General features: G+C 43.7%; 1 protein-coding gene across 2 annotated transcripts in view; it reads left to right on the forward strand.

The window, feature by feature from the left end:
• VPS41 (VPS41 subunit of HOPS complex) overlaps positions 1-27,974 on the forward strand; it is a 186,997-nt gene that overhangs the window by 91,326 nt on the left and 67,697 nt on the right. Inside the window, exons 1-4 of one of the 2 annotated variants that reach the window (XM_060632221.3) lie at positions 11,464-11,584; positions 15,745-15,864; positions 17,222-17,368; positions 24,645-24,711. In XM_060632221.3, the coding sequence (XP_060488204.1) occupies positions 15,769-15,864; positions 17,222-17,368; positions 24,645-24,711 (310 nt within the window). In that variant the 5' untranslated portion in view covers positions 11,464-11,584; positions 15,745-15,768. Of the gene's footprint in view, positions 1-11,463; positions 11,585-15,744; positions 15,865-17,221; positions 17,369-24,644; positions 24,712-27,974 lie in introns of those variants that run through there. The other variant, XM_060632220.2, reaches the window with a different exon arrangement.

Raw genomic sequence — 27,974 nt, forward strand, 5'->3', positions numbered from 1 at the left:
GCCCCCCCCCCCCAACACACACACACTTTGTTTGTTTGTTTGTTTTTGACACTTATGCTTTTGGTGTTGTATCTAAGAAATTATTGCCTGATCCAAGGTCATGAAGATTTATGCCTGTGTTTTTTTTTTTCCTAAGAGTTTCATAGTTCTAACTCTTAAATTTAGGTCTAGAATTTGAGTTAATTGTATGTATGGTAGGAGGTAGGGGTCCAAATTCATTTATTTGCGAATAAATGGATGTCCAGTAGTCCCAGCCTCGTTTGTTGAAAAAGTTATTCTGTTGCCGTTGTCTTGGCCTCTGTCAAAAATCAGTTAACCATAAATGTTAGAATTTATTTCTTAAATTTTTTTTTTTTCAACGTTTTTTTTAATTTATTTTTGGGACAGAGAGAGACAGAGCATGAACGGGGGAGGGGCAGAGAGAGAGGGAGACACAGAATCGGAAACAGGCTCCAGGCTCAGAGCCATCAACCCAGAGCCTGACGCGGGGCTCGAACTCACGGACCGCGAGATTGTGACCTGGCTGAAGTCGGACGCTTAACCGACTGCGCCACCCAGGTGCCCCAGAATTTATTTCTTGACTGAGTTTTATCAATCTGTATATTTATCCTTGTGCCAATTTAGGTTTTAGAATCTCTAATTTTGCTGAGATTATTTATGAGATGATAAACAAATTAGCTGCTCTTAAAACATTTTGATTTTGAGTTCTGTCTCTTTAAAAAGCCATCATAATTTCTCCTATGTATATTAGAGGCTTAAACATTATTATGTAAATGTATCTTCCATTCAGGGACTTGTAACATACACACTATTGACTGATTTCTCTGGATTCCTTAAGTTTCTTATATAAATATGTATTAAGCAGTAAAAAAGTAGTGTTTATTCAATAAACTATAATGATATCTTTGTACACAGTTAAATAACTAGGGATTTCCATAATGTGCACCACTTTGGTGCAGTTTGCAGAAATCTCTAGAGGGATTTCCTCCTCTGTGTGCATGGTATGCAATTTTTAAGATCCCTTATGCTGCATGGTTTTGGCATTGGTGTGCTTTGTTGTAAAATACACTTATTAGGTTGAAAACATTTCAGGAAATATTTCTAATTTTATTAAAGAATATATCCTTGATTTTAAAAACTAAGAAAAAGGCCTTGAGAAGGTGACATTAAAAAGGGGGCACTATTGGGGCACCTGGGTGGCTCAGTAGGTTGAGCGTCCGACTTCGGCTCAGGTCATGATCTCACAGTAAGTGGGTTCAAGCCCCGCATCAGGCTCTGTGCTGACCGCTTATTCAGAGCTGCTTCAGATTCTGTGTCTCTTTCTCTCTCTGCCCCTCCCCCACTCACGCTTTGTCTCACTCTGTTTCTCAAAAATAAACAAATGTAAAAAAAAATTAAAAAAAAAAAGGGGGCACTACTATGAAATGATCATTTCCATTTTGAAAGTGTTGGCAAGTTTTTAGAAGGATCTGTTTTTTTTTTTTTTAATCAAGTTATGGCATTTTATACCTTTGAAAAATGAGAAAAACAGGACAACATTGGCCCAGTTGCAACTCTGATCTTTCCAAGTGCAGTTTCAACTAGCACCATAAACTAAGCAGAGCAAGTTTGAAGAGTCCAGCACTGAGCAAATGGTGATGACCTTGCAGTGATCATATATTGTAGATATTGAGACCTCTCCGTTTAGAACACATAGCAGATCCTATAGAGAGAAAAGAGAGTAAAGACAAGTATCATGTAACTGAGAGGTTATGACCTTCCACCTTTAAAAGAGAAATTATTCGGGGCGCCTGGGTAGCTCAGTCGGTTAAGCGTCCGATTTCAGCTCAGGTCACGATCTCGCAGTCCGTGAGTTCGAGCCCCGCGTCGGGCTCTGGGCCGATGGCCCAGAGCCTGGAACCTGCTTCCGATTCTGTGTCTCCCTCTCTCTCTGCCCCTCCCCCGTTCATGCTCTGTCTCTCTCTCTCTGTCTCAAAAATAAATAAACGTTAAAAATAAATTAAAAAAAAAAAAAAAAAAAAAAAAGAAATTATTCTAGCCAGATGAAGGTGGAGTGTGGAGGAAAGGCGTTCTTAACCCTTAAGAACCCTGATCTTCCTTAGACTGACAGCTAAAGGAATCTTGGAATCACCTGAGACCTTCCGTAAACAGTGGTGAGCGTGGGACGGAGACTCGAGAAGTGAAATTAAGTAAGTGGAAGCCCTACAATGAGACATTGGTAAGAATAATGAAGACACTTCTCATGTAATATTTTAGTTCTGATTTTATTAAAAATCTTGATTCCTGTAAAAACGTTTCTTCAAGTAATTAGAACGTGCAGTTCAGGACGGCCCTGCAGAACAGCAATGTAGCAGAAAAAAACTTGAGGCTGTAGTTTGACACATTTGTTGATATTTCCTTTTTAAGGTTCTAGCTTTTGAGGTCTTTAGAGATAGTTCCTTATCCACCAGGGACTAGGAAGAGGAAGCGATAGTTCTGTCTGGCATAAACTTTTATTTTTATGTTTTCAAGGTAACTTCTCAGTAGTTGAATGCCATAGCTGGATTTATGGACTCTGCTGCTTGACACATGAGCATAAAAAGCTTATTCTAAATTCTGTTTTGTTTCCATGTTGGGAAAAAAAAAGGCGGGGGAGAAGAAAAAGCACATCTCTTAAAAGTGCCATTGGGAGAGAGCTTTCAAACTTGTGAACCTGTGGATTTCTTTTTTAAGTGTAACCTCTTGTGTCGCCAAAATTCCAATACGTGAGCATAGCAATGAGGTTTCTAGTTTAGAAATAAGTCTGCCAAGCAGCTCTTACCTGGGTGTTTTTTTTTAATTGCTCAGCTTTCTCTGTCAGCAGATAAATTTTAGCTTCCTGTGACCTTTACCTTTGAACTCTGAAATAACACTTCGTAATAGTTGGTTCTGCCGCTTTGACAAATTATTAAATTTTCACGATGCTGTTTGCAGCCGAGCTCATTTTTAGAAACGAGATAGTCAGCTGTTTGGCGTGGCGGCAGGGTGGAATGAAGGGACCTGGCCGCAGGGACAGGTTGCTTTGTAAGCTAGAAAATGTCAGTCAGCAAACGAAGAAAGGGTCTGTGTGCGGTGAAATGAGGAGAAGCACTTCCTGTTCAGGGCTGAAGGCTCCTGGCAGATTTTACGTGAAGGACAGAGTTGGTAGCATCAGCTAACTTCTGGAAGTTTCCAACAGTGATCTGCAAACTCAGATGGCATTCTTTTTTTTTTTTTTTTTTTTTTTTCCCCCAGATTGCACTCTGACTCCTTTCTGGAAGGGGATTCAGTAGAGGAGCCTTTTGTACTAATGCAGATCTTTTTAGAATCCTGACAGCCCAGGGAAACACTCCAGGTGAAATGGAGAGGTGGTTCCTTCCGTGTTTCCTGTCTTCTGCTCAGGTTGGAGCAGGGGTTCTTGGGGCCAGAAGGGATTAGACTGTCAGTTATCCTGCTTGGCCTGCTGTCCAGTGGATCTCCAGGATGATCCTTCACAGGTGGTCAGATGGCTCTATATGCAAACGTTACATCCTGGTGGTTGCAGGTGGATCCATTATACAGAGATACCTTCATTTTTCAAGTACTAGGGTATAAATTGCGGTTCCATTACTAGAAATTCATTTCATGCCCTAAATAATACCAAAATTGATTAAAAGCCACCCATTAATAGGAAGTACAGCACAAGTATAACCTTCAGAAACATTTTTTAGGTATGTAACACCAAGTTGTGTTACAGCTATATTGCAAAAGGTGTTTGGGTGGGTTTTTCTTCACGTACTGAACTGGCTGAAGCCACAAATAGAAATCCGGTTCTTAAAAAGAGAAATCAGTTCAGTGTCAAAATAGACATTCTTCAGTGCTTTAAAAAGTCAAGTTTGTTTGTCTCAAATACTAATTGCTTTTTTGATGTCAACATGAAGCATTCCCAAAGTCTTTGGGATGGATCCATGGCAATTTTAATTTCTTCAGCGATTTCTCTTGTTTCATAGCCATCAAAAGCCTGTTGACAATAGAAGCCTTTTTTCTTCAATGAATTCAGCTCACTTTTCCCAATGTAATATTTCCATATTGTTTGCAGCCTCCCCCTGAATTCGGATGTGAAGCTTACCATCTGTCTTCCTGGAGCAATCAAACCATCTTTTGCTTCTTGCTGAAAATATCTTCCTTTGCATGTTGAGAGCGCTGTGACTTTTCTTAAGTATTTTGAATAGTTAATGATTCTGTAAGAATAATTTCCTACTTCAGATTGCTCATTTTCTCCTAGGGTTTAATACCAGTTGACTGTTGTTAACACTGAGAGGTGTTGTCTGTCCGTCCCTCTCCTTCTGTATATAGCTGTACAAACACTGTCATTAACTTTGTTTGTTTGTTTGTTTGTTTTTTCTTTTTTTAAGATCAGGCTATTAAAGCAAGGGGTCATAACTGCAACTACTGCGGGTCGGTGTCACCAGTACAAAGTAAATCATAGTCATTTCACAGGACTGTTTGATTTGAATGTGCTTCTTGAGCACAACTTTGTGTCATGGTCCACGTTAGGAGCTGTGAATACACAGTCCTGGATTTTAAGAATGGTGGGGGCATTTCCAAAAGTAGATAGGAGGAACGCTGTTGGTGGAAAGCAGCTAAACCATTAGACCATGAATCAGAATGGTGATTTTGTAGGAAAAGGAGGATTCTAAGTCTTTTGGGTGGGAAGAATGTGTATGTATATATGTATGTATGTATCCCTGTAATTTTGGGGTAATTTTGCATTCCTTTGCCTTTGTATTTTCTCCCCCTGTTGTTTGTTTCCTTTCAGTTTTCCAATTCGGTTTCAGCCTCGATTCTTTGATGTTTGTAACAGTGAAAATTGGAGCAAAAGAAATGTCTAACAATAGTGTCTGAGCTGTGTCAGTGCCCTGCAAGCAGAGGAACCAAGTGTACGACTGTGGGTTGTGAGGAAGAGGGTGTCAGAAAGAAGGAATTCTAGGGCTGGGGTTGGTGAGAGGGGATCTGGGCTTCGCTCTAGATTGGATGCTGTCAGGAAGCAAGAGTCATTCTCCCATTGGGTATGTTAATAAATCTTATCTAGGAGGAGGAAAGAATCAAGGCTAAAAATGTAACTGGTAAAGAAGCAGCAGCGTCTCATTTTAGCCAGGATAGGGACACGTTTGATCACTGATGTGGTTGGAAAATGTTCCTACTTTGTCTGTGTTCAGACATGGTTATGGAGTCGTTGTGGTTTTGTCCTGATCTTTCATGGTTATAAGGCCTGATCTGATGTTGGTGTTCTGTGAGATTGTTCCCGTTCGCCCAGAGAGCGCGGGGCCCAGCCATGAGTGCCTGGCTGGCTCCGGATGTCAGCTTTTCTCTCTGTTGCAAAATTAAAATGCCCAATGTTTGCTAGATTGCTTCTATTGAGGTACTTTACAAAAATATATGTATACTCTGATTCTTTTTTTTTTTTTTTTGTAGCAGTAGGAAAGCTACATGTGAAATTATTAGCAATACTAGTAATATTCACATTAACAATGTCTGGGCAGGATTATAAATGTTCTTTTTGGCCTTCATTGGCATTTTCTGGCTTTTTTTTTTTGAAGAAAATAGTCATTACTTTTATAATAAGAAAAAGTAATAGGGGCACCTGGGTGGCTCAGTCAGTTAAGTGTCTGACTTTGGTTCAGATCATGATCTCACCTTTTGTGAGTTTGAGCCCAAAGTTGGTCTGTGCTGACAGCTCAGAGCCTTGGAACCTGCTTCAGATTCTGTGTCTTCCTCTCTCTCTCTGCCCCTCCACTGCTCACGTTCTCTCTCTCTCTCTCTCTCTCTCTCTCAAGAATAAATATTTTTTTAAAAAAAGCAATAATAAAAAAATGCATATCTCTACTATTTTGGATCTTTTTTTAACTTAACATGGCAAATCATATGAAATTCCCTACATTGTTGAAGTCTAATCTTAAGTCAAGCATTCTTTAATGGTTATATAATATTCCATCCTATCAATAGGTTTAATTTTTCTTAACCATTCTCATACTCTTGGACCATTAGGTTGTATCCAGTTTCTGGCCATCATAAATCGTGCTGTAATGAAGTGAGAAATCTTTGGGCATGAACTTCGGCTATGCTTTTTAATTTTTGCCTAGCACTGATTCCCAAGATGGGAATTACTGAGTCAGAGGTCATGATGATTTTTTAGGCTTCAGATGCATATCAGCAAGTAAAAGTGCATTCCAGAAAACATACCATTTACACCGGCTGGTACCTACCTGTTTCACCACACTGTCTTTACCCGTTTTGATACACAAAGAAAGATAGTCCATTGTCCTCTTTTGTAACTTCTTTGTATTATTAGCGATTCTGAACATTTTTATTTACTGGCCACTTACACATCTTCCTTTATGATTTGTCTGACTGTATTCTTTGCTTGGGGCAGCTTTTAATATTACCATAGAAGCCAGGACAATGAAGACTGTCCATTTGATATTTATTGTCAGTTTGAGCACAAATTATTGCTGCTTACTGAATAGCCTGCAGCCTTTTCTCCAACTTTGGCTAAATCCGGAATAATTATTCTTGTTCCCAGGGAGGCATTATGTAGGAGTCATAATGAGACTGTAGAGTAGACACTGAAGGCTGTAAAAAGAGGACACATACAGGCTTCTCCACAGATGTGAGTCTGCCCTCAAACCATCAACTCTGCCACGTGCATGGAGGCTGTCAAGGACAGACCAACGTGCTCTGTTAAAGGCAAGTTCATTTGACTTGGTTTCTTCTCCGATGGTGTTCCTGATCTTTATTTTTTTTCTTCCCTGTTTGCTTTACTTCGAATCGAGTGAAGTGCTTGTTCAAATACATGAACGTGTGTGTTTGGGTGACTTTTTCTGTTACTCAAGGCTTGGCAGTTTTGTATTTCCTTTTCCTGTCTGCACCACGCGAAGCTCTCCCTCCAGCCATCTGTGATTGAGATTATGCATAGTTAACATCAGAGGTTCTTGTGCGTCGCGCAGACCATTAATTCAAGTTTAATGACCCAGTGGATGACTTTTGTGTTTCCTCTGCTGTTGACGGGGTCCAACCTTGAACCCAGCCCTGGGAAATGTATCCTCAGACAGCCGCAAACCGAAATACAGACCCGAGGCGTTTGGCATGAACCACCATGGGACTCATAATGGAAGACTTAAGTGGTAACATTGCTTAAAAATCCTTTGTTCACTTTTAAAATCATACTTGCAGTTGTGCATCGGCATAGGCAGAAATTGAAGATTGTTGGTCTACGTAGGAGCCTACCTCACGTGCTGGCCACAGTCGATTGCTGAACCCATATAGATGGGGAGGTGGATACACAGATCTATATCTGTCTGTCGTCACCAGTTTTTTAATATAAAGGAAACTGCCCCTAAGTGGTACCTCTGGTGTTTTGCTTCTTTTTCTCTCATTGAACCCATAGCTTGGAGTTCTCGGTCACTAAATTGACGGTTATTTTGTCTTGATATGGTATTTCTTAAGTTTCAGAACGTTGTTTTGTCTGCACACTTTTCACAGGGTTGGTTAACTTCACGGGGCTTGCCCAGAACCTGTGTTGCACTGGCATCGTATTTACTCAGACATTGCTTGAAAGCAAGTGGTCCATCAAGCAAGCTCTGAAAATCTGTGTCCTGAGACTTTCTGTGGTAGCAGTTTTGGCCTGTATTTATCCTCTTTTAAACATGTTAAATTACCTCTAGGGAAAGGAGATTGAGGGATTATAACTCGTCCAGAAAATAACCACTGAATTTAAGCAATACTGTATTCGGGAAATTCTCCTTGTCTTCACACATGCTTTATGTTCTTTCTTGATGGTGTTTGGGAAAAGCTGTGTGTTTGAAACTTTGGTACTGAGCCAAAGCCAGAAGGAGGTGGTCTCTCCCACCTCCATCCAGATTCAAGACTCCTCTCTGTTGTCAGCAGCCAAACACCATCCCAGGTCTTTTCTGTGGTCACTAATTTTTTCTCACTTGCCTTCTTGAATTAAAATTTTTTAACGTTTATATATTTCTGAGAGAGACAGACAGACAGAGCATGAGTGGGGGAGGGGCAGAGAGAGAGGGAGACACAGAATCCAAAGCAGGCTCCAGGCGTGGAGCTGTCGGCACAGAGCCCAACGCAGGGCTCGAACTCACAAACTGTGAGATCATGACTTGAGCCAAAGTTGGATGCCCAACTGACTGGCCACCCAGGCGCCCCGCTTTCTTGAATTTCATTCCTAATCTTTTCCAACTTTGGATTTTTAAGTCCTTCTGTGACAAGTCCTGCCCATCCTTATGCCCTTTGTCTATTTTTACCGAGACAGTCTTATTTGGCATGTCCTAAACGTGCTGAGTTTTCCTTTTGTTTCCTTATTCCTCAATTTTATTATCTCGAGCTCCAGCACCCTCTGTGATCGGGCATTTTATCTTTGTGGAGTCTGTTTTCTCCAAGCGCCTTGGTCTTTCCTGCAGGAACGCACCTGCCATCCAAGACTTGCCCGTGGGCTTCCCCCACTGCCCACTCTTCCCTGCACCGTCGTCTGCCTCCAAGCAAGCACTGCTGCTGGTGTTCAGGAAGCCTGAAGAGTCAAGTGATTTATATACTTGAAAGATCACAAGATGATTAAAAAGGGGCCAATCACACTCCTTTTCCTCCATCAGGGAAGAGTGGGCGATGGGTAATGACGGGTGTTATGTTGCCAGAATCGGTGGCTTTATTACAGCCCGATAGGAATCCCGCCCCGTGTGTGGGAGATTCTAGGATGTGCATCCTTACCTCTCTGTACTGTAACAAAGTACTAGATAGATTTATCAGCACAAAACGTAGGAGAATAAAGTATATTGCTGAGGATGTGAGGGCTCCTATTGAAATATAAGTACCGAGAGTGCTGACTGCCAGAATGTGGATTTATGGGAAATAAAGCCCTAAAATACTTTCTCCAACAAAAAAGAGACCTCTTGGAAACAGTTTTTCCTCTCCTTTGTACTTAGCTCCCATTGAGCTTAAATTGCTCTCAGTATTGTGTTAATGACAATTCAATATTATGGGATGCAGAAGATGAACCAAATAAATTAACCAGCTGCTTTTAAAGGTAGTTCACTCGATGACTCACCCTCTAAAATGCTTTGTAGAACATTCATGCTCAGTAGGTCTCTAGGCAGTTTTATGACTAGAAGAAAGAAATGGATTTTATTAAATGTCAGTGAAATACAGGCAGATAGTTTTGCTGTAGTTAAATTAGTGTAGAATATTTGTAAGAAAAGTAGCTTGTCTTTCCTTATATCACGGAAGCAGAACTTTCCTTGGCATTCCTGCCAGGCAGTGTGTTTCTGCTTGAAATTCCCATAGATTAGGATTATAAAAGCAAATGGAGAGTGGATAGTCTGGTCCTTTTCTGGCCTGTATGAAACCCTGTACCCTATAGAATCCAAATCAAATCCCCATGTACTGCCTAGTTGTACTGGGAGAGTTTCAAAGTACGGTAATGGGAATGCTTCGTAAATTACTAGCTGCCATTTAAGGTTTTATACTACGTATGGATTGGAAATGAGGACTCATGAGTGAGGAAGAAAGTAGAGTGGAGATGGAAGGCAGAAATAAGTGCTTCAAGGACCAGGGGAGGTAACTCAGAGGAGAGAAGCAGGCCAGGGCTAGCCAACCAGGAGAAGAGGGCCTGGCGGTGATGGGGAGAGCCTTAGCAGGGCACAGACACATTTCAGATCCTTACTGTTGCGACCCAGTGAGAAGCCAAGTGGCATCCCTGAAATAAAGGAATTGCAGTCAGCTGAACTGAAGAGGAAGACTAACCTTAAAAGTACTTCCCAGTGGTGCCTGGGTGGCCCAGTTGGTTGAACTTCTGACTCCTGATTTCAGCTCAGGTCATGACACCAGGGTCATGGGATTGAGCCCTGCCTCGGGGCTCTGCATCGAGCGTGAAGCCTGCTCAGGATTCATTCATTCTCTCTCCCTCTCCTCTTTCTCTCTCTCCCCCCCCCAATCCCCCTCTACCCCTCTCCCCGACTCACGCTTGCGTGCTTGCTGTCTTTCATAAACAAGTACCTCCCAAATTTGTGATCAGAGGTGCACAAATTCCGTCTTTTGGCATTGAGCAAAGGGAACAGGACCGACGTGTCAGGCGCAGGACACAGAGTCAGGATAACTGAGCCCTTCCTCAAGGGATGTACTTGTTCCATCGAGGCTGTATTCATTGTGTATCAGTCGGTCACAGGGTTCTTTCCTTTAGGTTTGAGAAGTTAGGGCAGATGCCATTGTGTCCAAAACAGCTTAGGGACATCACTAACGATGGGCTGAGTAACTGGAGGGTTTGGGGGATGATGTAGGTAGCCTCCTCTTGCGGCAAACACATTGTGTGCATAGGCAACAGGGCAGGCAAACTTGGCAGGGCGCGGGAAGCCTGCTCGCTATCTAATACTTACTTTGCCCTGTGCATCTCGCAGGGCATGTGTGGCCACTTCCCTGCTGCATTTGCAGTGCCCTGGGGAGATGAAAAGTAAATATGTAAATCCCAGCCAACAAGACACAGTATGGTATTTGTTATCTGTGATAGAACCAGCCTGACCCTAAAATGTATACAGAACCAAGAAATGAGGAGGACTTATGAAAGAATCCTAAGGGGGCACCTGGGTGGCCCAGTCGGTTAAGCGTCTGACTCTCTGTTTGGGCTCAGGTCATGATATATCTCATGGTTTTGTGAGTTCGAGCCCCGCATTGGGCTCTGTGCTGACAGTGCAGAGCCTGCTTGGGATCTATTCTCTCTCTCTCCCTCCCTCCCTCTCTCCCTCCCTCCCTCCCTCCGTGTCTCTCTCTCTCTCTCTCTCTCTCTCCCTCCCTCCCTCCCTCCCTCCTTCCCTACGTCTCTCTCTCTCTCTCTCTCTCTCTCTCTCTCTCTCTCTCTCTCTGTACCTCCCCTACTCCTACTGTCTCTGTATCTTTCAAAATAAATAAACTTAAAAAATTAAAAAAAAAAGAATCCTAAATGATGATCTTCTCTAATATATATTTAAGGCCATTTGTTTACAGATCATTTATTATTTTTCATCCACAAAATAGAAAATGATTGAAACTGAGCTATTTGAGGAACATCAGAAAAGAACACAAATCGTGTCTAAAACTGTAATGCAAATGAGTTAAAATGTGTTTCCTTTACAGAAGGTAGGTAGTATATTAGCCTCCCCCGCCACCCTTCTTTTTGTTTGTTTTTTTGAAACCCTCATCAGTTAACACAGACGTGTGCCATCTGCACTATGAAAGTATCATTAAAGAAGCTTCTTTGATCCCATGTCAGAGCAGGGTACCCAAGGTTTATCGTACTAGAACTCCGTAAACTCCAACTCAACCTGGAGACCAACTGGATTCAGAATTCTCCCCTCTCTCCTTTCCTTCCTGCCCTCTGCTGGAGGTTTGCCTTGGAGCTAGAGCAGGAGACAAAGGAAGGCCCCTGTCCGCAGGCCTCAGCTTCCTGCCAGAAGCCAAAACACACCCACCAGCAACAGAGGGCTCCGCTGGAGTGAGTTTGGATCTTGGTTGGAATTGCAACGAGATCTCATGAACAGTTTCCTAAAGTTAATGCCTCATTGAAAAAGTAGGTACACTTCATGTGAATTAATTCTACTACATACTCAGTGTGACTCCAAATTCCTTCCTTCTCTGAGTTTCAGTGAATTGTTGATGCTGTTTCGCTTCAACTGTTACCTGTGAAATCATCCCGATTATAAAAATAAGAGAATGGATTTTCATCCCCATATGTATTAACATAAAATTAATTCACATGTTCTATGCAGAATAATAAAAATAATATAAATCTCCTATCACCTGTTTCTAGAATTAATTAGGATTACTTTGTATTGTATCCTTCAAGTTTTAATATACGGATACACGTTCATTTTGTATTTAAGGGCCATCATGTTTAATACTGTTTTGCAATCTGCTTTTTTATTTAATGGGCGGCCCTGAACATCCTTTTACATTAATAAGCGTACATCGATAAAATCACTTAAAACTGGACACACACTTTTTGGTGATCTAGCTTCACCACATTTACTCCAACATTTCCCAGTTGTTAGTGCATTTCTAGCTGTTACAAAGAACTAGACATACTTCTTTATTCGCTTGTCTGATCACTTTTTAGCAGAAATTTCTAGGCATGAACTTCTTGGGGTCCTTTTTAAAGCTTTGAATCCCCAGTGCTAAGGGACCCTCCAGAAACAGGGTGAGATGACCACGGGGTAGTTTGAGGGCGCCCTGTTCCCTGTGCATATGTGCGCACCCGGCCCCCGCCCAGGGTCTGACCTCCTTGTTTCGATTCATCTTTATCAGTTCTTCCTTTTCTTTTTACTTCGTCTGTCAGTTCTAGGATCATTGCTATACTGTTTTGAGTGTGAATTCCATAAAAACACCCATTCTCCCACCCACAAGTTGCCCAGTTTAAAAAAAAAAAAAATTCCTATTATTCTCACATATCTTCAAATGAATTGATAGCATTTTGGAAGTTCTAGAAATCATTCCTTTGGGGGTTTCTTTGTGCTTCCATGAAAATCGCAGATTAACTAGTAAGGCTTAAGCTCTTCAGGGAGGATTTTGAGTCTTCTTATCCAGGAACTTAATGTATCTTTACATTTAGGTGGCTTCCCCTATTATATCTGCTAGTAAAATATTTCTGCTTTTGTCATTGACCTAGCGCGTGCACATCTGTTTTTGCTGATGTGCAAATGACTGACTTGTAGAGCTATGGACTTTCCCTTGCTTACAACTTAGCATCCCCTAAAGTTCAGGTTCACAGCACAGTAGTTGTATTCTCGTTTCCAGAGTGCCCTGGTCGCCGTTTGATTTCCTCCCTTACTCGAGGGTATTGAGCATTTATTTTTTTTATTTCCACTTCGTTCTGTTCTTCTTATCCTCGGGTGTTCATTTGCTCAATTTTGTTGTCACCCGAGAAGAAGAAGAATTACTTCTCAAGCCCTGGTCTGTCTGGTGGAAAGTCTCATTCGTGTGGAGTCAGGAGTGGGACATTTCCCCTATTCCCTAGACAAATCCTGTTGCTTTCCTGGAGTACTGAATTTGTCCATCTTGTTGGGTTTTTTCTCGTCCATAGTTACTGGGAGAAGTCTATACCCAGTGTTCACAGTTGAAGTCGCTGTGAACGTCTTAGATTTTGCGAGAATTGGTCTGAATCTGGACGTGGCAGGAGAAGGAAGTTTTATGGTTTCCTGTCTGCCTGGACTGGAACCCGATTGTCTGTCGGGCAAGTGGCTACCAAAGGGTGTAATTATTGGTGCAGCAGGGAAGTGGCGTATGCGTTAAGAGCCTGCTCTTCGTATTCACTGAGGCAGCTTGAAGTTTGTGCAGGTGGTTCCCGCCTGTCGTATGGCCCCGCCGCCGTGGGTGGGCACCCACCCCGTCACCAGCATCGCTGTCTTCTTCCCAGCTGTGTCCCCAGATGACAGCAGGAGTGGCTGCTTGTGTTCCACTGCCAATGTCAACTGCGACCTGTGTGTCCCTGCGTGAGATTTTCCCCGTGACCCCCGTCCCCCCAACCCCAATACACTGAGTGTGCTGGTATCTCTCCTACCAGCAGCTTCCCAGGTGGGCTTTTTCTTGAAATGGGATAAATCCTGGCCTTCACCGGGGTTTAATTTCTGTCATACTTACAGAAATCTTAATTTAAAGTTTGGGGCATGTTGAGTTTTCCTAGCACAGGTGCAGATTGTCCCCCTTTCGTGCCACGTCGGTCACTTCTGGGTGAGATTGGAGGGAGAGCATTGTGATGCCGCCTGCACCCCACTTTCCTCCTTGTCATCCAGCCAGCCATTCCTTCCAGCAGGTGGTTATGGGGTACTCCCCGGGCTCAGCCCGCTGCTTAAAATCCCCTCCATCTGAACCAGGCCACAGACGGAAGGTAGGCATTGTGATCTCAGTTCCTCATGTTTAACATGATGGTTCGTAGCTGCCTGTGTTTAGCAGACTGTGTAGCAGGAGCTATGTGATCAGGCTTTCTCCTTTCTCAGATTCCAGACTTAACCCTGTCACAAAGTCCTGAACACATCGAGTGACCTCCTCGGCTCTTTTTTACATCCTGGCCGAGGAAGAGGCAGAATCACAGAGGACAGATCTCAGGGTCTTTAACTGGGAGCAGAGAGGCATGGTGATGGGGTTTCTTACTTAGATCATGGACTGGGAGAGGACGGGATGGGTGAGAAGATCTTTGGGAGCCTAGGGGAGGCTTTTCGTATCTATCTGATGGGAATATTAGACCCCATGTGGTCAGTAAAAGCCCTACCTCCAGTCTCCACTGTGGACCGTGCGAGGCCACCTTTCTTTTGCATGGGTAATAGAGAACTTCAGACATTTATGTCTTTTTAAAGAGACCGTTCTTGGCACGTTTGTGAAGATGGACGCTTATCTGATTTTAAGGTTTTGGGGTGTGTGTTTGTGTGCCCCTTCTGAGTATAGGAGCCTATTGAGAAAGGTATGTAACAAATATAAATGAAATGTGAACTTACTCTCTTTCTCCTGTTTCCTATTTTCCTCCTTCTTAAGGGTGGGAAGGGACACAGAATACACTAAGGTAAACAGAAAATTACTCGAAAGAAATTTTTAAACTTCTGTGATGGAATCTGTCATCAGCATTTCTTTTAAAAGGTAAACATCTACGTCAGGATTTCATGTCAGAAGTTATATGTTGTCAATTATGTATTATATAAATTTTACATTAAGTTATATTGTGTAAATGTCTTAAGGGATTTAAACTGGATACATCAAGGAAAAAGTATTGTAGCCCTTAATAATGCTTGAATTACTAGAACTACGTCTTTACCAGTCTTAGAGGTTTTACCCAGTTATATTTGGCAATAAAATTTATCCAGCAGATTTTTTTTAAAGATGTTATTTTTAAGCAGTCTCTATACCCAAGGTGGGACTCGAACTTGGAACCCCAAGGTTAAGAGTTGCGTGTTCGCCTGACTGAGCCAGCCAGGAACTTCCCATCCCCACACAAGCAGATTTCTTTTCTTTTCTTTTCTTTTTTTTTTTTTTTTAAATAGATTCTTCCCTTTAAAATAAAGACCCTGGATAACTATGACCTTTTTAAAGAAGTTTAATCCTAAAGCAAGTTTGTCTTATTTTATAACATGAATTGCTGTTCAAACATCATTATTAAATTCTTTTTCTTGGGTGAAATGAAAAACAGGCTGCTTCTGACGATTGCAGTTTAAGCCGTGACTAATATCTTACTTTCAAGGAAAAAATTATGAGGTTTTGATTTCCCAAGTTACAAAATAAATTAATTTCTGGCCAATATTTGAAGAACTTTCTGTGACACAAATCTTTTGACTGACTAATGGGTTTTTCTCCATGAATTTTGGTATTTTGCTGCCATCTAGTGGCGTAACTTCGTAGTAACTTCAACATTCCGTGGACAGGCAAAGCAAACTGTCAACAAGAAGCCAGTAAAGAAATCTTGTATATGTGTCTCGGTTTCTTTCTTTCTTTTTCTTTTTAAATGTTTATTTCTTTTAGAAAGAGCAGGAGACAAGGTGTGAGCGGGGGAGGGGCACAGAGAGAGGGAGACACAGAACCTGGAGCAGCTCCAGGCTCTGAGTTGTCAGCACAGAGCCCCATGCGGGGTTCGAACCCACGGACCATGAGATCATGACCTGAACCGAAGTTGGAAGCGTAAGCAGCTGAGCCACCCAGGCGCCCCATGTTTCTTGGTTTCTAAAAGTCTGTTTTTGTATTTGTCCATAGCTGCTGCTGTTTGAACGATCTTGGATGAGCAGATGGAAGTCGTGTGTTCTGCACGAAGGGGAAGGGAACATACGGAGCGTGAAGTGGAGAGGCCATCTGATCGCTTGGGCCAATAATATGGTAAAAGCACACCTTCATCTTCCAGATCCTTCTTCAAAGCCAGAAGAGTAGCCACATTAGGAGGGCTGTGACCAAGAAAAAAGATGCCTCTGCTGCCATGGTCTTTTCTAAGACCTAAAATGGCAACTGCCATCCTACCTGGAAGGTTAAAGACACTAGATTGCTCTAGGCTTTCATAATAGAGTGATTCTTAGCATATTCTGGACTTGACTTTGGAATAAGAAACGCGAGGCATGGTGAATAGCCAAGAAAATGAAAAGGCGTCTTAATAATTGAAGGGCTGTGTTGGGAATGCGGTGTTGAAAACACCATTTGCCTATTAGCCAAGGGCAAGGAACAGTTGCTATGAAACAAGTACAGGATATTGCTGATTTCATTTTCCTCCCAGTATAATCACAGGCAGAAATCAGGCCTGCCTTTTAAAAAGTGGATTATAATTTTTGGTGTTACGCCCTATTTAAAGTTTACTCAATATGAGTTAGGGCAAGTAGAAAGTTTAAAAATTAGCTTTCGACATCTGGCCTATCTTTTCGAATTCCAGGGTTTAACTTAATAAATTGGTTCTATTCAGTTTTCAATGGTACAGTTCTCCCAGAATCTACTTTGCTATTCAGGACTTTTCTTAAATTTCTCCTGAGTCATTATAAAGGTAAAGAAACCTGTTTGTTTGTTTTTTAATTTTTTTTTTTTTTAGATATTTGTTTATTTACTTTGAGAGAGCTAGAACATGAGCAGGGGAGGGGCAGAGAGAGGAGGGAGAGAGAATCCCAAATAGGCTCCATGATGTTGGTGCAGTGACAGACATAGGGCTCGATCTCACAACCCATGAGATCATGATCTGAGCCGAAATCAAGAGTCAGACGCTTAACTGACTGAGCCACCCAGCCTCCCCCCCGGTTTAGCTGTAGTTAGCTGCTTGCTTGATGTTCCCATTTGAGTGCTTTAAAATGTCAGGTGCAGTTTTCCTTATACACAGTGGTTTTTCAGATTTAAAGCTTTTCTAAAAAAAAAACAACTTCCATTTTTGTAGCAGAACAATACAATTAGAAATGTTACTTGTCTGTCATTTTGGAAATGCAGTGCTTGATATCTGTGCATCTCACCCTTGTGTTTGAGCCACTGAAGCCATCTGCTAATAGAATCTCTTCTGTCCAGAAAGAAGGGGAGAGGTTTTCTTTTGTTGTGGGCTCTCCTGGGGTTTGCGTGGACGAGGAGTGTGGCTCCCAGCAGTGCTCAATCAACACTGTCAATATTTTGCGGTGCCAGTTACGGGTGGCGTGTGGCAGTGGCTTTATTAAATTTTCCTTTCCTTTCCTTCTCCCAAGTGGAGGATGCCTAACGCTGTTGTATTTTCCAGGGTGTGAAGATTTTTGACGTCACCTCAAAGCAGAGAATCACCAACGTGCCCCGGGATGACATAAGTCTTCGCCCGGATATGTATCCCTGTAGCCTCTGTTGGAAGGACAGCGTGACGCTGATTATCGGCTGGGGGACTTCAGTCAAGGTGGTTTTGCTTGCCTTTCTAATAAGTCTGTGTTGTTACAGATCCGCTGAGGGTGGTCCAAAGGAACAGGAGTTCTTTTTTTTTTTTTTTTTTAAAAGAACTTTTTAAAAAAAATTTTTTTTTTTTTTTTTAATGTTTATTTATTTTTGAAGGAGAGAGAGAGAGACAGAGCGTGAGCCGGGGAGGGGCAGAGAGAGAGGGAGACACAGAATCCAAAGCAGGCCCCAGGCTCCAAGCCGTCAGCACAGAGCCTGATGGCAGGGCTCGAACCCACGAACCATGAAATCATGACCTGAACCGAACTTGGACACTGAACCGAGCCACCCAGGTGCCCAAGGAATAGGAGTTCTTGAATTTCTTCCCACAGCCAAAATGTTTCCCCCTGCTTGTTATTGTCCTGTGATACTCATTTAACGCTCAATTCTCTTCATATGTGTAAGTTTGGAGATACATTCCGTCTTTTCCATGCCCTGCAAAACAGATGGGGAGCATTGTTCGTAATGGTGCCTTCATTTATGATCTTTAGATTTTCCATTGCCCAGTTGGCCTTAGCTCTTTACGGAACATGTGGTCGGTTTCAGTGGTTTCTGGATTTTCCATTCTTTTGTGTTTTTTCCATTTCCCTTAGCTTCTCCTCTTAGTTAGAGTTAATGGTGGAAAAAGAATGTTACATCTAAATCATCCTGCTTGCTTGGTCCTAGCTGGATGGAGCAGAGGCCCAGACTTCTTACTCATAAGATTTGGGCCCATTTGGTGGAACACAAGTAAGTGTCTGCCCTTACTGTGCCTGGGTGACAGAGACACAGCCAGTCTACAAAAGTGGGCCCAGAGCTCACTCACATTTAGTTTTTACATACCAGTGTTTGTCTTGTATTAGATAGTTCAGAACCCAAAGTCGTTGGCTTCCCTTTAAAAACTTATAGCTTAATCTAAACAAAATAAACTGAAAAGTGACCAAGGTAAAAATAGTACGAGAAAGTATCCCAGCAGCAGTCTGGTGGCAGAGCTCAGGCTTTAGAGCCGGACAGATGTGAGATCGATTCCACCTTCTCCACGCACTTCCTGCGTGAGCCGCAGCCTGACTCTCCTCATCCATAAATGGGAGTGCTGACTGTGCTCCGGTCCTGAGTTTGGGGGAGGATTAAATGAGGTAATGTGTACAAGGAGCTTAGCATAGCATCTGACATACTGTAAGTGCTGCATAAGCGTCAGTTGTCATTATCGTGCCAGAAAATTCTAGAAAAGTCACGAAAGAGATATGTTTATTTTAAATGCACCCTTCTCTGGGGCGCCTGGGTGGCTCAGTCAGTGAAGCACCCAACCCTTGATTTTGGCTCGGGTCACGGTCTCATGGTTTGTGAGATTAAGCCCTGCTCTGGGCTCCACACTGAGCCCAGCCTGGAGCCTGCTTGGGATCCTCTCTCTCTGCCCCTGCTCGCACACACATGTGCACGTCCTCTCACTCTCTCAGAAACAAAGAATGTACTCTTCTCTGGAAAAGGAAAGCACGAAAATTGTTAACTCGGTGCTTCTTACTGTGAAAACAATCATTGTTAACTTGAGGTAAAGTCCTCCTGGCCCTTATGTCGGTGTGATTCAAGTCCTCCTTTCTTTCTTAATTGTTTCCATATATGAAGCGAACATAGCCTGATTCACATTTAGGATAGCAGCAGAGAAATTGTGTGCAGTAGTCCAGGATAAAAGAAGTAAAAAGTGATTTTCTAGTCTTCCCGCATAGTGTGGTTACTCATCCAGTAAGCTTCTGTTCTGGATATTTTTTAAATGCCTTCAATGGACCAAGTGGCTTTTTGTTGTTGCTTAAAGTTGTGATTTTCTTTTGGTGAGAGACCAGGCAAATGAGCTTGTAGGGACACGTGAGAAGTTTACCGATTGCTACCAGCAATGCTTTCTTCCTTAAGCTGAATGGTGGCCCACAAAGGTAGCATGTCCTAATCCTGCAACCCATAAATGTTTCTCTGTATGGCACGAAATATGATTAATTAAGGATCTTGAGATGGGAAGATTATCTGCATTATCTGGGTTGACCCTAAGTGCAGTCACAGGTATTTGCTTTTTTAATTTAAAAAAAAATTTTTTTAAATGTTTACTTTTGAGAAAGAGAGAGAGAGAGAGAGACAGAACACAAGTTGGGGGAGGGGCAGAGAGAGAAGGAGACACAGAATGTGAAACAGGCTCCAGGCTCTGAGCTGGCAGCACAGAGCCCAAGGTGGGGCCCGTACCCACGAACCGTGAGATCATCATCTGAGCCGAAGTCGGATGCTTAACCAGCTGAGCCACCCAAGCACCCTAGTCACAGGTATTCTTAAAGACGGAGCGGCACCACAGAAAGAGGGAAGGCAGTGTGAGTGGGGAGGCAGGGCTGGAGGGACACACACAGCCACCAGAAGCCGGAGGAGGCATGTGGCAGATAGATTCTCCTCTAGAGCCTCTGCGGGGGGTGCGGCCCTGTGGACACCTTGATTTTGGCCCAGTGAAACTGGTTTTAGACTTCCGGCCTTCAGAAGTTTGAAAGGAAACATTTCTGTGATTTCAAACCGCTAAGTTTGTCCGGTAGAGTAGCCTTGGGAACGGGCACACTCTGGCCACACCCAAATGAGGATCCAACGTCATTTTTCCCATCAAGTGTTTCTTATTATCGGGGATTCCTCTTAGTAACATTTTGGGCGGTTCTTCTCAGTCGAGAATCCCACTGCATTCCGCTGAGGGAAGACAAGACAGGACATAGCCTTTCCTCCCAGAGAACAGTTTTGTTGGGGAGAGACAAGCACACGGCGTAGCAGGGCCTGCAGTTAGTGCCAACCATTCATTCCTTCATTCGCGCAGCAAATACTTACCGAGTTCCTGCGATGTGCCAGGCGGTATTCTGGCGCTGCAGATATGTAAATAGATGGATCCTCTCCTGGGCAGCTTTTCGTTCTAGTGAGGGAAGCCATCTTCAAGTGGCAAGTGAACACAGCATGTGGATGGCGGTAAGATAGCGAGGGGAGTAGTTAGGGAAATGGGGGGAGGGGTTGGGGGTGTGTGCCACGTAACATAGAGCGGTCCAGGGAAGACCTCTGGCATAATCAACGTGTCCTTTGTCAGAGATCTGGAGGGAGGAGGCCGTGCAGCCGTGGGAGGGGGGTGTCGGCAGGGGCAGCACCCTTGAGGAAGAGTGTGACTGGCGTATCTTTGTGGAAAATAAAGCCGCCATCGCCAGAGTGGATGGAGCAGGTGTGGAGGAGAGGGGAAGAGATGGGAGGGAGGGGGGTGCGTGGTGAAGGGGCAGATCGTGTTGGGCCTCACAGGCCTCTGTGCAGTCTTTGGCTTTTAATTTGAGGCGAGAAGCCAGCACAGCGGTTTTGAGCCATGGAGTTAGTTAAATGATCCAACTTGGATTTTGAAAGGGTCACTCTGCCACGTGGAGCCAGGCAGCAAAGGGGCAGTGAAGAGGGGAGGTGGGGCGGGGGGCTCCTGAGGAGCCTCGGTGGAAGTTACGGTGTCTTGGGTCAGCCTCGTGGAGCCGGTGGGGAGGGAGTGGATTCTGGATGTGTTTTGAGCACAGACTCTGTACTATTAGTGGTTCTGTGTGGGAAGTAAGAAAAAGCCAGAGCTCAGCGGTGACCCTTTTAAGCTGGGAAACCGGGAGATAAAGCTCCCTTTTACTGACCTGGGAAAGGCTGCCCGTGGAACACGCTTAGCGGGGAAGGCAGGAGTAGATTTTGTGTGTCCACTTGAGACGCCTGTTAGACACGCAAGTGGACAAGGCAGTTGGATGAAGCAAATTAGCGTTCGTGGGTGAGAACCTTCCTGTCAGTGTAAAGGCTCTTGAGGTTATTGATTTGCTCTTATGCGGGACATGAGCTTAGCACTCAGTCCTCGCCGACGTGAGGCAGGTGCCAGGCTGGAGCTCAGGCCACACACGCCTGAGGAGGGAAGAGGGGAGCCCAGCCTCCAGTACCTCCCTGCGTCCTGGTCTTCAGAGGGGCGGTAGCATGGCCAGAGAAACAGTCCGGCCTTGGCGTGAGTTCACTTTTTCCGAGAAGCTTTCCTCCAGCCGGTCGGTAGATGCCCCTGCTCTGTATTTCTGTACTTTTCCCTTCCCGCTTGAGTAAAATCCCTCATTTGTCTTCCCCTACTGCACCATAATCTTCCTAAGAAAAAAAGCTATGTCTGTTTCTCAGAAGTCTTTTTTTTTTAATTAAAAAAAAAAGTTCTTTATTTTGAGCAGGGGAAGGGCAAGAGAGAGAGGCAGAGAGAATCCCAAGCAGGCTTCGCGCGGAGAGCACAGAGCCCAATGCAGGGCTCGATCCCAGAAACTGTAAGTTCATGACCTGTGCTAAAATTGAGAGTCAGTCACTTAACTGACTGAGCCACCCAGGTGCCCCTCTCAAAACTCTTGTCGTTTTTTTGTTTTGTTTTGTTTTTAAGTTTGTTTTAAACTTAAAGAAAGCTTGAGTGGGGTAGGGGCAGAGAGAGAGGGAGAGAGTATTCCAAGCAGAGAGCACAGAGCCCGACGTGGGGCTCTAACTCACGAACTGTGAGATCAAGAGTTAGACGCGTAACCGACTGAGCCACCCAGGCGCCCCTCTCAAAACTCTTAACTTAGGACTGGTGCCCTCTAGTTGCTCAAAGTGTTAGGTAGTATTATTTATGGGTTGCTTTCTATGATTCTACCTCACACCATTTGAGATACTACTCATGTTCTTTTATCAGCACGTTAAAAATCAGCACAGCATCCGTTTGGCACTGTGGGGCATGCCTGCTAGATAATCGGGTAGATGCCCTTGTAAGTGTGGACGGAAGAATAGCTAATGTGTCTGACCGAAAGTCTAACAAAAGGAGGGGGAAATTAGGGAAGACTGGGGAAGTGGACAGGGCATTGTCTGAGATGGACAGGCAACAGAAAGCAATCAAGGGAGAATATTTCCAGTCACTTCCAAGCAAATGCTTCTGCCTCCACAGCCTTGGGCCGGATCGAGTCCTGCCTTGGAGCGAGGACTGTCGTGTGGTCACTGCATCGCTGCACAGCAGCTTAGACATGTGTGCATAACATACGAAACCTTCTACTAGTTCACATCCCCCTTGATCTGTTGGTTCTACTTCTAGGAATTTATCCTGTAGAAACAAAAATCCAAAAGTTTTATATCCAAGTATGTGGATTGTATCATGCTGTTGCTTGCCTTTGGGTTACATAGAAGCGAAAACCAAATGTCTAAGAGGGGATCGAGTAGGAAAATTCCAGTACACTCATACAGTGAAATACTATAAAGAATTGTGGAAGAATATGCAAATAATATATCAAATTGTTAGGTTAATAAAAGTAGTTTCCAAAAAAAAAAAAAGATTGTTAATGTGTTCACTTTGTATCAGAACAATGAATAATATTTGTTTTTTCTCTTTGGGTTTTTTTATATTTTAGAATTTTCTATTTTGTAGCTAAAATTAAGGTAACAGTATTTATTGTGTTCTTTTATAGCTATCTGAAGAAAAAGGAAAAAACTGATGAAAGTTGTGTATAGTCAGCATTTAACTTTAGGCTGTCTTACCTTGATAGCAGAACTTATGTAAATTTTTGTTGTCATATTACAAAATAGAATATATTCATTTCAGAAAATACAGCAAAAGGGTGCTTGGGTGGCTCAGTCGGTTAGGCATCCAACTCGTTGATTTCGGCTCACGTCATGATCTCACAGTTCGTGGGTTCAAGCCCCACGTCGGGCTTTGCACTGTTAGCTTGGGATTCTCTCTCTCCCTGTCTCCTGCCCCTCACCCCACTGCCTTTTGCTTGCTTGCTTGCTCTCTCTCTCAAAAATAAATAAACTTAAAAAAAAAAACAAAACTGCTACACACGCATGTATATATCCAAACTGTATACATAGATTTGATTTTTTAATGTTTTTTTTAAGTTTGTTTATTTTGGGAGAGAAACTGCGAGTGGGCGAGGGGCCAAGAGAGAGGGTGAGAGAATCCCAAGCAGGCTCCACTCTGTCAGCTCGGAGCCCGACACGGGGCTTGAACTCACAAACTGTGAGATCATGACCTGAGCTGAAATCTAGAGTCACGTGCTTAACCTACTGAACCACCCAAGTGCCCCTACATGTAACTTAAAACAGAGGTTGGCAGGGGCGCCTGGGTGGCTCAGTCGGTTGAGCGTCTGAGCTCAGGTCATGATCTCACGGTTCGTGGGTTCGAGCCCTGCGTCGGGCTCTGTGCCGACAGCTCGGAGCCTGGAGCCCGATTCTGATTCTGTGTCTCCCACTTTCTCTGCCCCTTCCCCACTCATGCTCTGTCTCTCTCTGTCTCAGAAATAAATAAACATTAAAAAAAAATTTTTTTTAATAAATAAAAAATAAAATAGAGGTTGGCAGACTTTTTCTGTAGGGGGTAGCAGGTGCTTTAGGTTTTGTGGGCTTCCATACTGTTTCTGCTGAATATTTTTCTCCTCCTGCCTTCCTTCCTTCCTTTCTAGCCTTTCAAAATGTGAGAACTATTCTTAACTTACAGATCATAAAAAGACAAGTCAAAGACAGGCTGTAGTTTGCCAACCCTGATTTAAAGTACGTAATACATTGATTTTAAAACACCTGAGAGGAAAGATAAAAAATAAAAAGCCACTCGAGAGAAGAAGAGCATGATGCCACTTATACAAAGTATAATTTAGCAACAGTGAAATAAATGACTAATATATAATCAGAAACACAGCCCTAACGCAGATGTTGCCCAGATTCACCGTTGGGCAGAACTTTATTTGGACGATGGTAGAAATAGTCCCTGGGGCGTCTGGGTGACCCAGTCGGTTAAGTGTCTGACTTCGACTCAGGTCATGATCCCACGGTTTGTGAGTTCAGGCCCTGCGTCGGGGTCTGTGCTGACAGCTCAGAGCCTGGAGCCTGCTTCAGATTCTGGGTCTCCCTCTCTCTCTCTGCCCCTCCCCTGTCTCTCTCTCTCTCAAAAATAAACGTAAAAAAAAAAAAATTAAAAAAAAGTAGTCCCTAAGTAGAGTTGCTGAGAATGGGTCATTGGAAACGTTTTAAAACGATATTACAGTTTCTCTTCTTTCATTGCCCTTGAATAAGACTTTACATTTACTAATGTTGTAGAACCTAAGGAATGGTTGCTATATGTCATTGAAATTAATTTCTATCAGTGAAGTCGATTGTGTGCGTTCCATCTCCGTGCTACACGGCCAGTTTAACGAAAGTGTCCTGTAGTGAATGACATGCTACGTCTTTTCCATGCAATGAATGAAAGAACCTGTGAATTTCTTTTCTAGATCTGCTCAGTGAAGGAGCGGCATGCCAGCGAAATGAGGGACTTACCGAGTCGATATGTTGAAATAGGTATGCCTTCCGCGAGTATAACACGACAAAAGAGAGTCCATTTTAGTAAAGGGAAACTAAAATCGTGTTCGCCTTTGGGGCTCGTCCCTTGGCACCTTAGTGAAGTAGGTGGAGAGGCTTTTGTTTTAAGTTTTGAAACTTTGCTATAGTATTTTTTTTTTCTGTCTGTATTTCTACTTTTTAGATGGTACTTATGTAGTTGGCTTTGAAGTTGAATAACCATGGGTTCAGGTTCTGGTTCTGTTGTTTCCCACCTGGACTTTGGACAGATCCCTACATGCCTCTGCATTCTCATCTATAAAATGTGAGAAGGAACCCCTGCCCCACGGGTGTCGTTGAGAATTCAGAGAGAATTCACGCACGCGCAGCCCATAGCATGGTCCTGACACCTGGTCCTGCCCACGATGTACCCTCAGAATACTCCCCTTCATCGTCACCTGACTGGACCGGGCTGCCGTGATCTTTTCTCTGGATCGCTGCCACAGCCTCCTGACTGGTTTGTCTCCTGCCACCGTGAATTGCGGGGATCTAGCCTCCCCACCGCAGTCAGCATACAAAGCAGATCGTGTCACCACCCTTCAGCCCATTCCCATGTTTGTGGCACAGAGAGCAGACGCGTGGGATCTGTGTTGGCCCTCACCTGCGCCTCCAGCTTTAGCTCACAGCAAGTTTCTCTAACGTCTCTGCACCGCGGCCACACTGGCCACCTTTCACCCATCCATGCTCCTTCTTCAGGTCTCTCTAGAAAGCTCTTCTTGCCCGTTTGCGCTTCCTTGACCCTTAATCATTCTTCAGCTCAAGGATTGCTTGAGAAAGCCCGCTGCGCCTTGCTGACTGGGTCAGCCCCTGTCCTTTCTCACGCCTGTTTCACTTGCCGTGATCGTGTGATTTTTCAGCGCGGGTCTGTCTCTTCCAGCAGACTATAATCTCCCTGAGGGCTTGCACTGCGTCTGCTTTGGCTCAGTGTTTGTGTCTCAGGGGCCCGGCACAGTGCAGGTACTAAGTAATGCCGCATACTGAACGAATCGGCGACTCAGGGACAGCTATTCAGGAGAAGTGTGCCGAGAATGACACAGCACTACATCCGCATCTTGGTTTTAGAACTCAGTGTAAAAGTTATTCGGACACAAGGGATAAAAATAGAGTGACTTTTGCCGATTGAATAGATATAGTGAGAGCTGTTTGGGATTATTCAGAACCAAGCAGAAGGAGACCAAGTTATATGGCGAAGCTGTTTTGCCATCTTAGAAATCAGCTGAAGAGCTCATTTCCCTATTTGGATGGGAGGCGGGGAATATCAGTTTGAGTGGTTCTTAGAACAAGGTGAAGCTGAGACAAATAATCTGCACACGACTGTATTTCTGGAAACAGAAAGGTGTGTGGTACCTCCATGGCTAACATAGTCATAGCTTTTAAATCTGGGGTGTTTTGTACTTGAAGACAGGAGTGGGTTGGGTGACAGGGTTTCAATAACTTTCTGCCTTAGATGGAGAAATAAATCCACAGTTAGGATTGCGCAGAGGATGGACAGTAAGCATGTGTAGAATATGATGGTACCAAGAAAAGCCAAGGAACGAGGAGCTAGAGAAAACTGAAAACTACAGGGTCAGGGTCATTATTTCTGTGTCTCCATCTTCTTTCCTGCTTCCCAGCCAAAACCTCTGAACATCTCAATGCATAGTGTCCTGAGAGAGAAGTATTCAATGTTTTAAATACAGATGAGTGGTGGGGGATGGGGGTTGGGGTAGCGAAAACCCTGGGAGTTTTTAAGGATGAAGGAATTGCCAGGAAGACACAAAAGCATAGCAACTGTCTTCTCTCCTTAGCTGGTGCTGATCACTCACACGGGTGGTGCGGGTCAGTCCCCCGTGTGGTTCACCTCACCGTCATGGCAGCCCTCTGTGGGGCAACTGGTCTGCTCCTCAGTCTTGTTCACAAAGACAGTTGGGGCTCAGGGACGTAGCTATCTTGTCTAAGATCTTACTACAGTGGCGTTAGACATGGACAGACTCTAGGGGCGCCTGGGTGGCTCAGTCGGTTAAGCGCCCAACTTCAGCTCAGGGCATGGTCTCATGGCTTGTGGGTTCGAGCCCCACGTCGGGCTCTGTGCCAACAGCTCAGAGCCTGGAGCCTGCTTCGGATTCTGTTTCTCTCTCTCTCTGCCCCTCCCTTCTCACGTTCTGTCTCTATCTCTCAAAACTAAACATTAAAAAATTTTTAAAAAAAGAAATGGACAGACTCTGGCTGCAGAGCCACCGCCAGCTTCCAGGAAGGCAAGGCGGTTTGCCGAATTCCTGTGTGATCTTGATGAGCCTTCCTGAGCCAAGCTTTCCATACCTGTAAAGTAGAGCTGGTAGTACCTACCTTCGCAGGCGGTTGTGAGAATTAGACATTAAGTAATGTCTTGATCTCGGTGCTTGGCATACAGTAGGCGCTCACTGAATCATGGTGGTGATTATCACTGTGCAGACTTCCATCCCAGCTCTGTGACTGCTAATGGCTGGCCCAGTGGTGGCCCCGGAGCCCTGGGATCATGTTATTAAAGTATAGTTCATCTGGACTACAATTTATGTGCAATAGACCGTGTGTGGGTGCTGGCAATATCACATTACTGACGTTTTACTACTGTGGTTAGTGGTTAAGTACCATTTTTTCCCCTCTTGAGAGCAAACCTTTAAGAATATAAACCATTTCCACAGCAGGAGGCAAAGTGGTTTAGATAAGAGTCCTTGACGAGGATAAAGGAAAAGAGAAATATTAGGAGGTCTGGATTACAATTTGCTTTAGCCCTGAACAGTGTGAGCCACACTGTTCTTTAGTAAATGAGGTGAAAATGGCATTGAGGTTAAAGAACTATTGGTGCTGTACATTTCTTAGAAGCCAAATGTTTGTAGCTCTTCCCTATAAATCAGAATCTCAAGAACAACACAAAAAACATTTTGCTCTTTAAAAGGATATTAATTTATTCTTATAAATGAAAATGAATGACGATAATGAATATGAGGCTTACTGGGCAATCACCAACCCTTGAAAACATTCTCTCTACATAAGGCTTTTTGGATGTCATTTTTTTTTCCAAATTACATTGTGGTTTGTTTTTTTTTTAAGTTTTTATTTATTTTTGAGAGAGACAGAAACAGCATGAACAGGAGAGGGGCAGAGAGAGAGAGAGAGAGAATAGAGAGAGAGAGGGAGAGAGAGAGAGAATATCCCAAGCAGGCTCCACGATATCAGCACAGAGCCCAGTACAGGGCTCGAACTCA

The sequence above is a fragment of the Panthera onca genome, chromosome A2, assembly GCF_046562875.1.
Source record: "Panthera onca isolate mPanOnc1 chromosome A2, mPanOnc1 haplotype 2, whole genome shotgun sequence".
In the NCBI taxonomy this organism is placed as follows: domain Eukaryota; kingdom Metazoa; phylum Chordata; class Mammalia; order Carnivora; family Felidae; genus Panthera; species Panthera onca.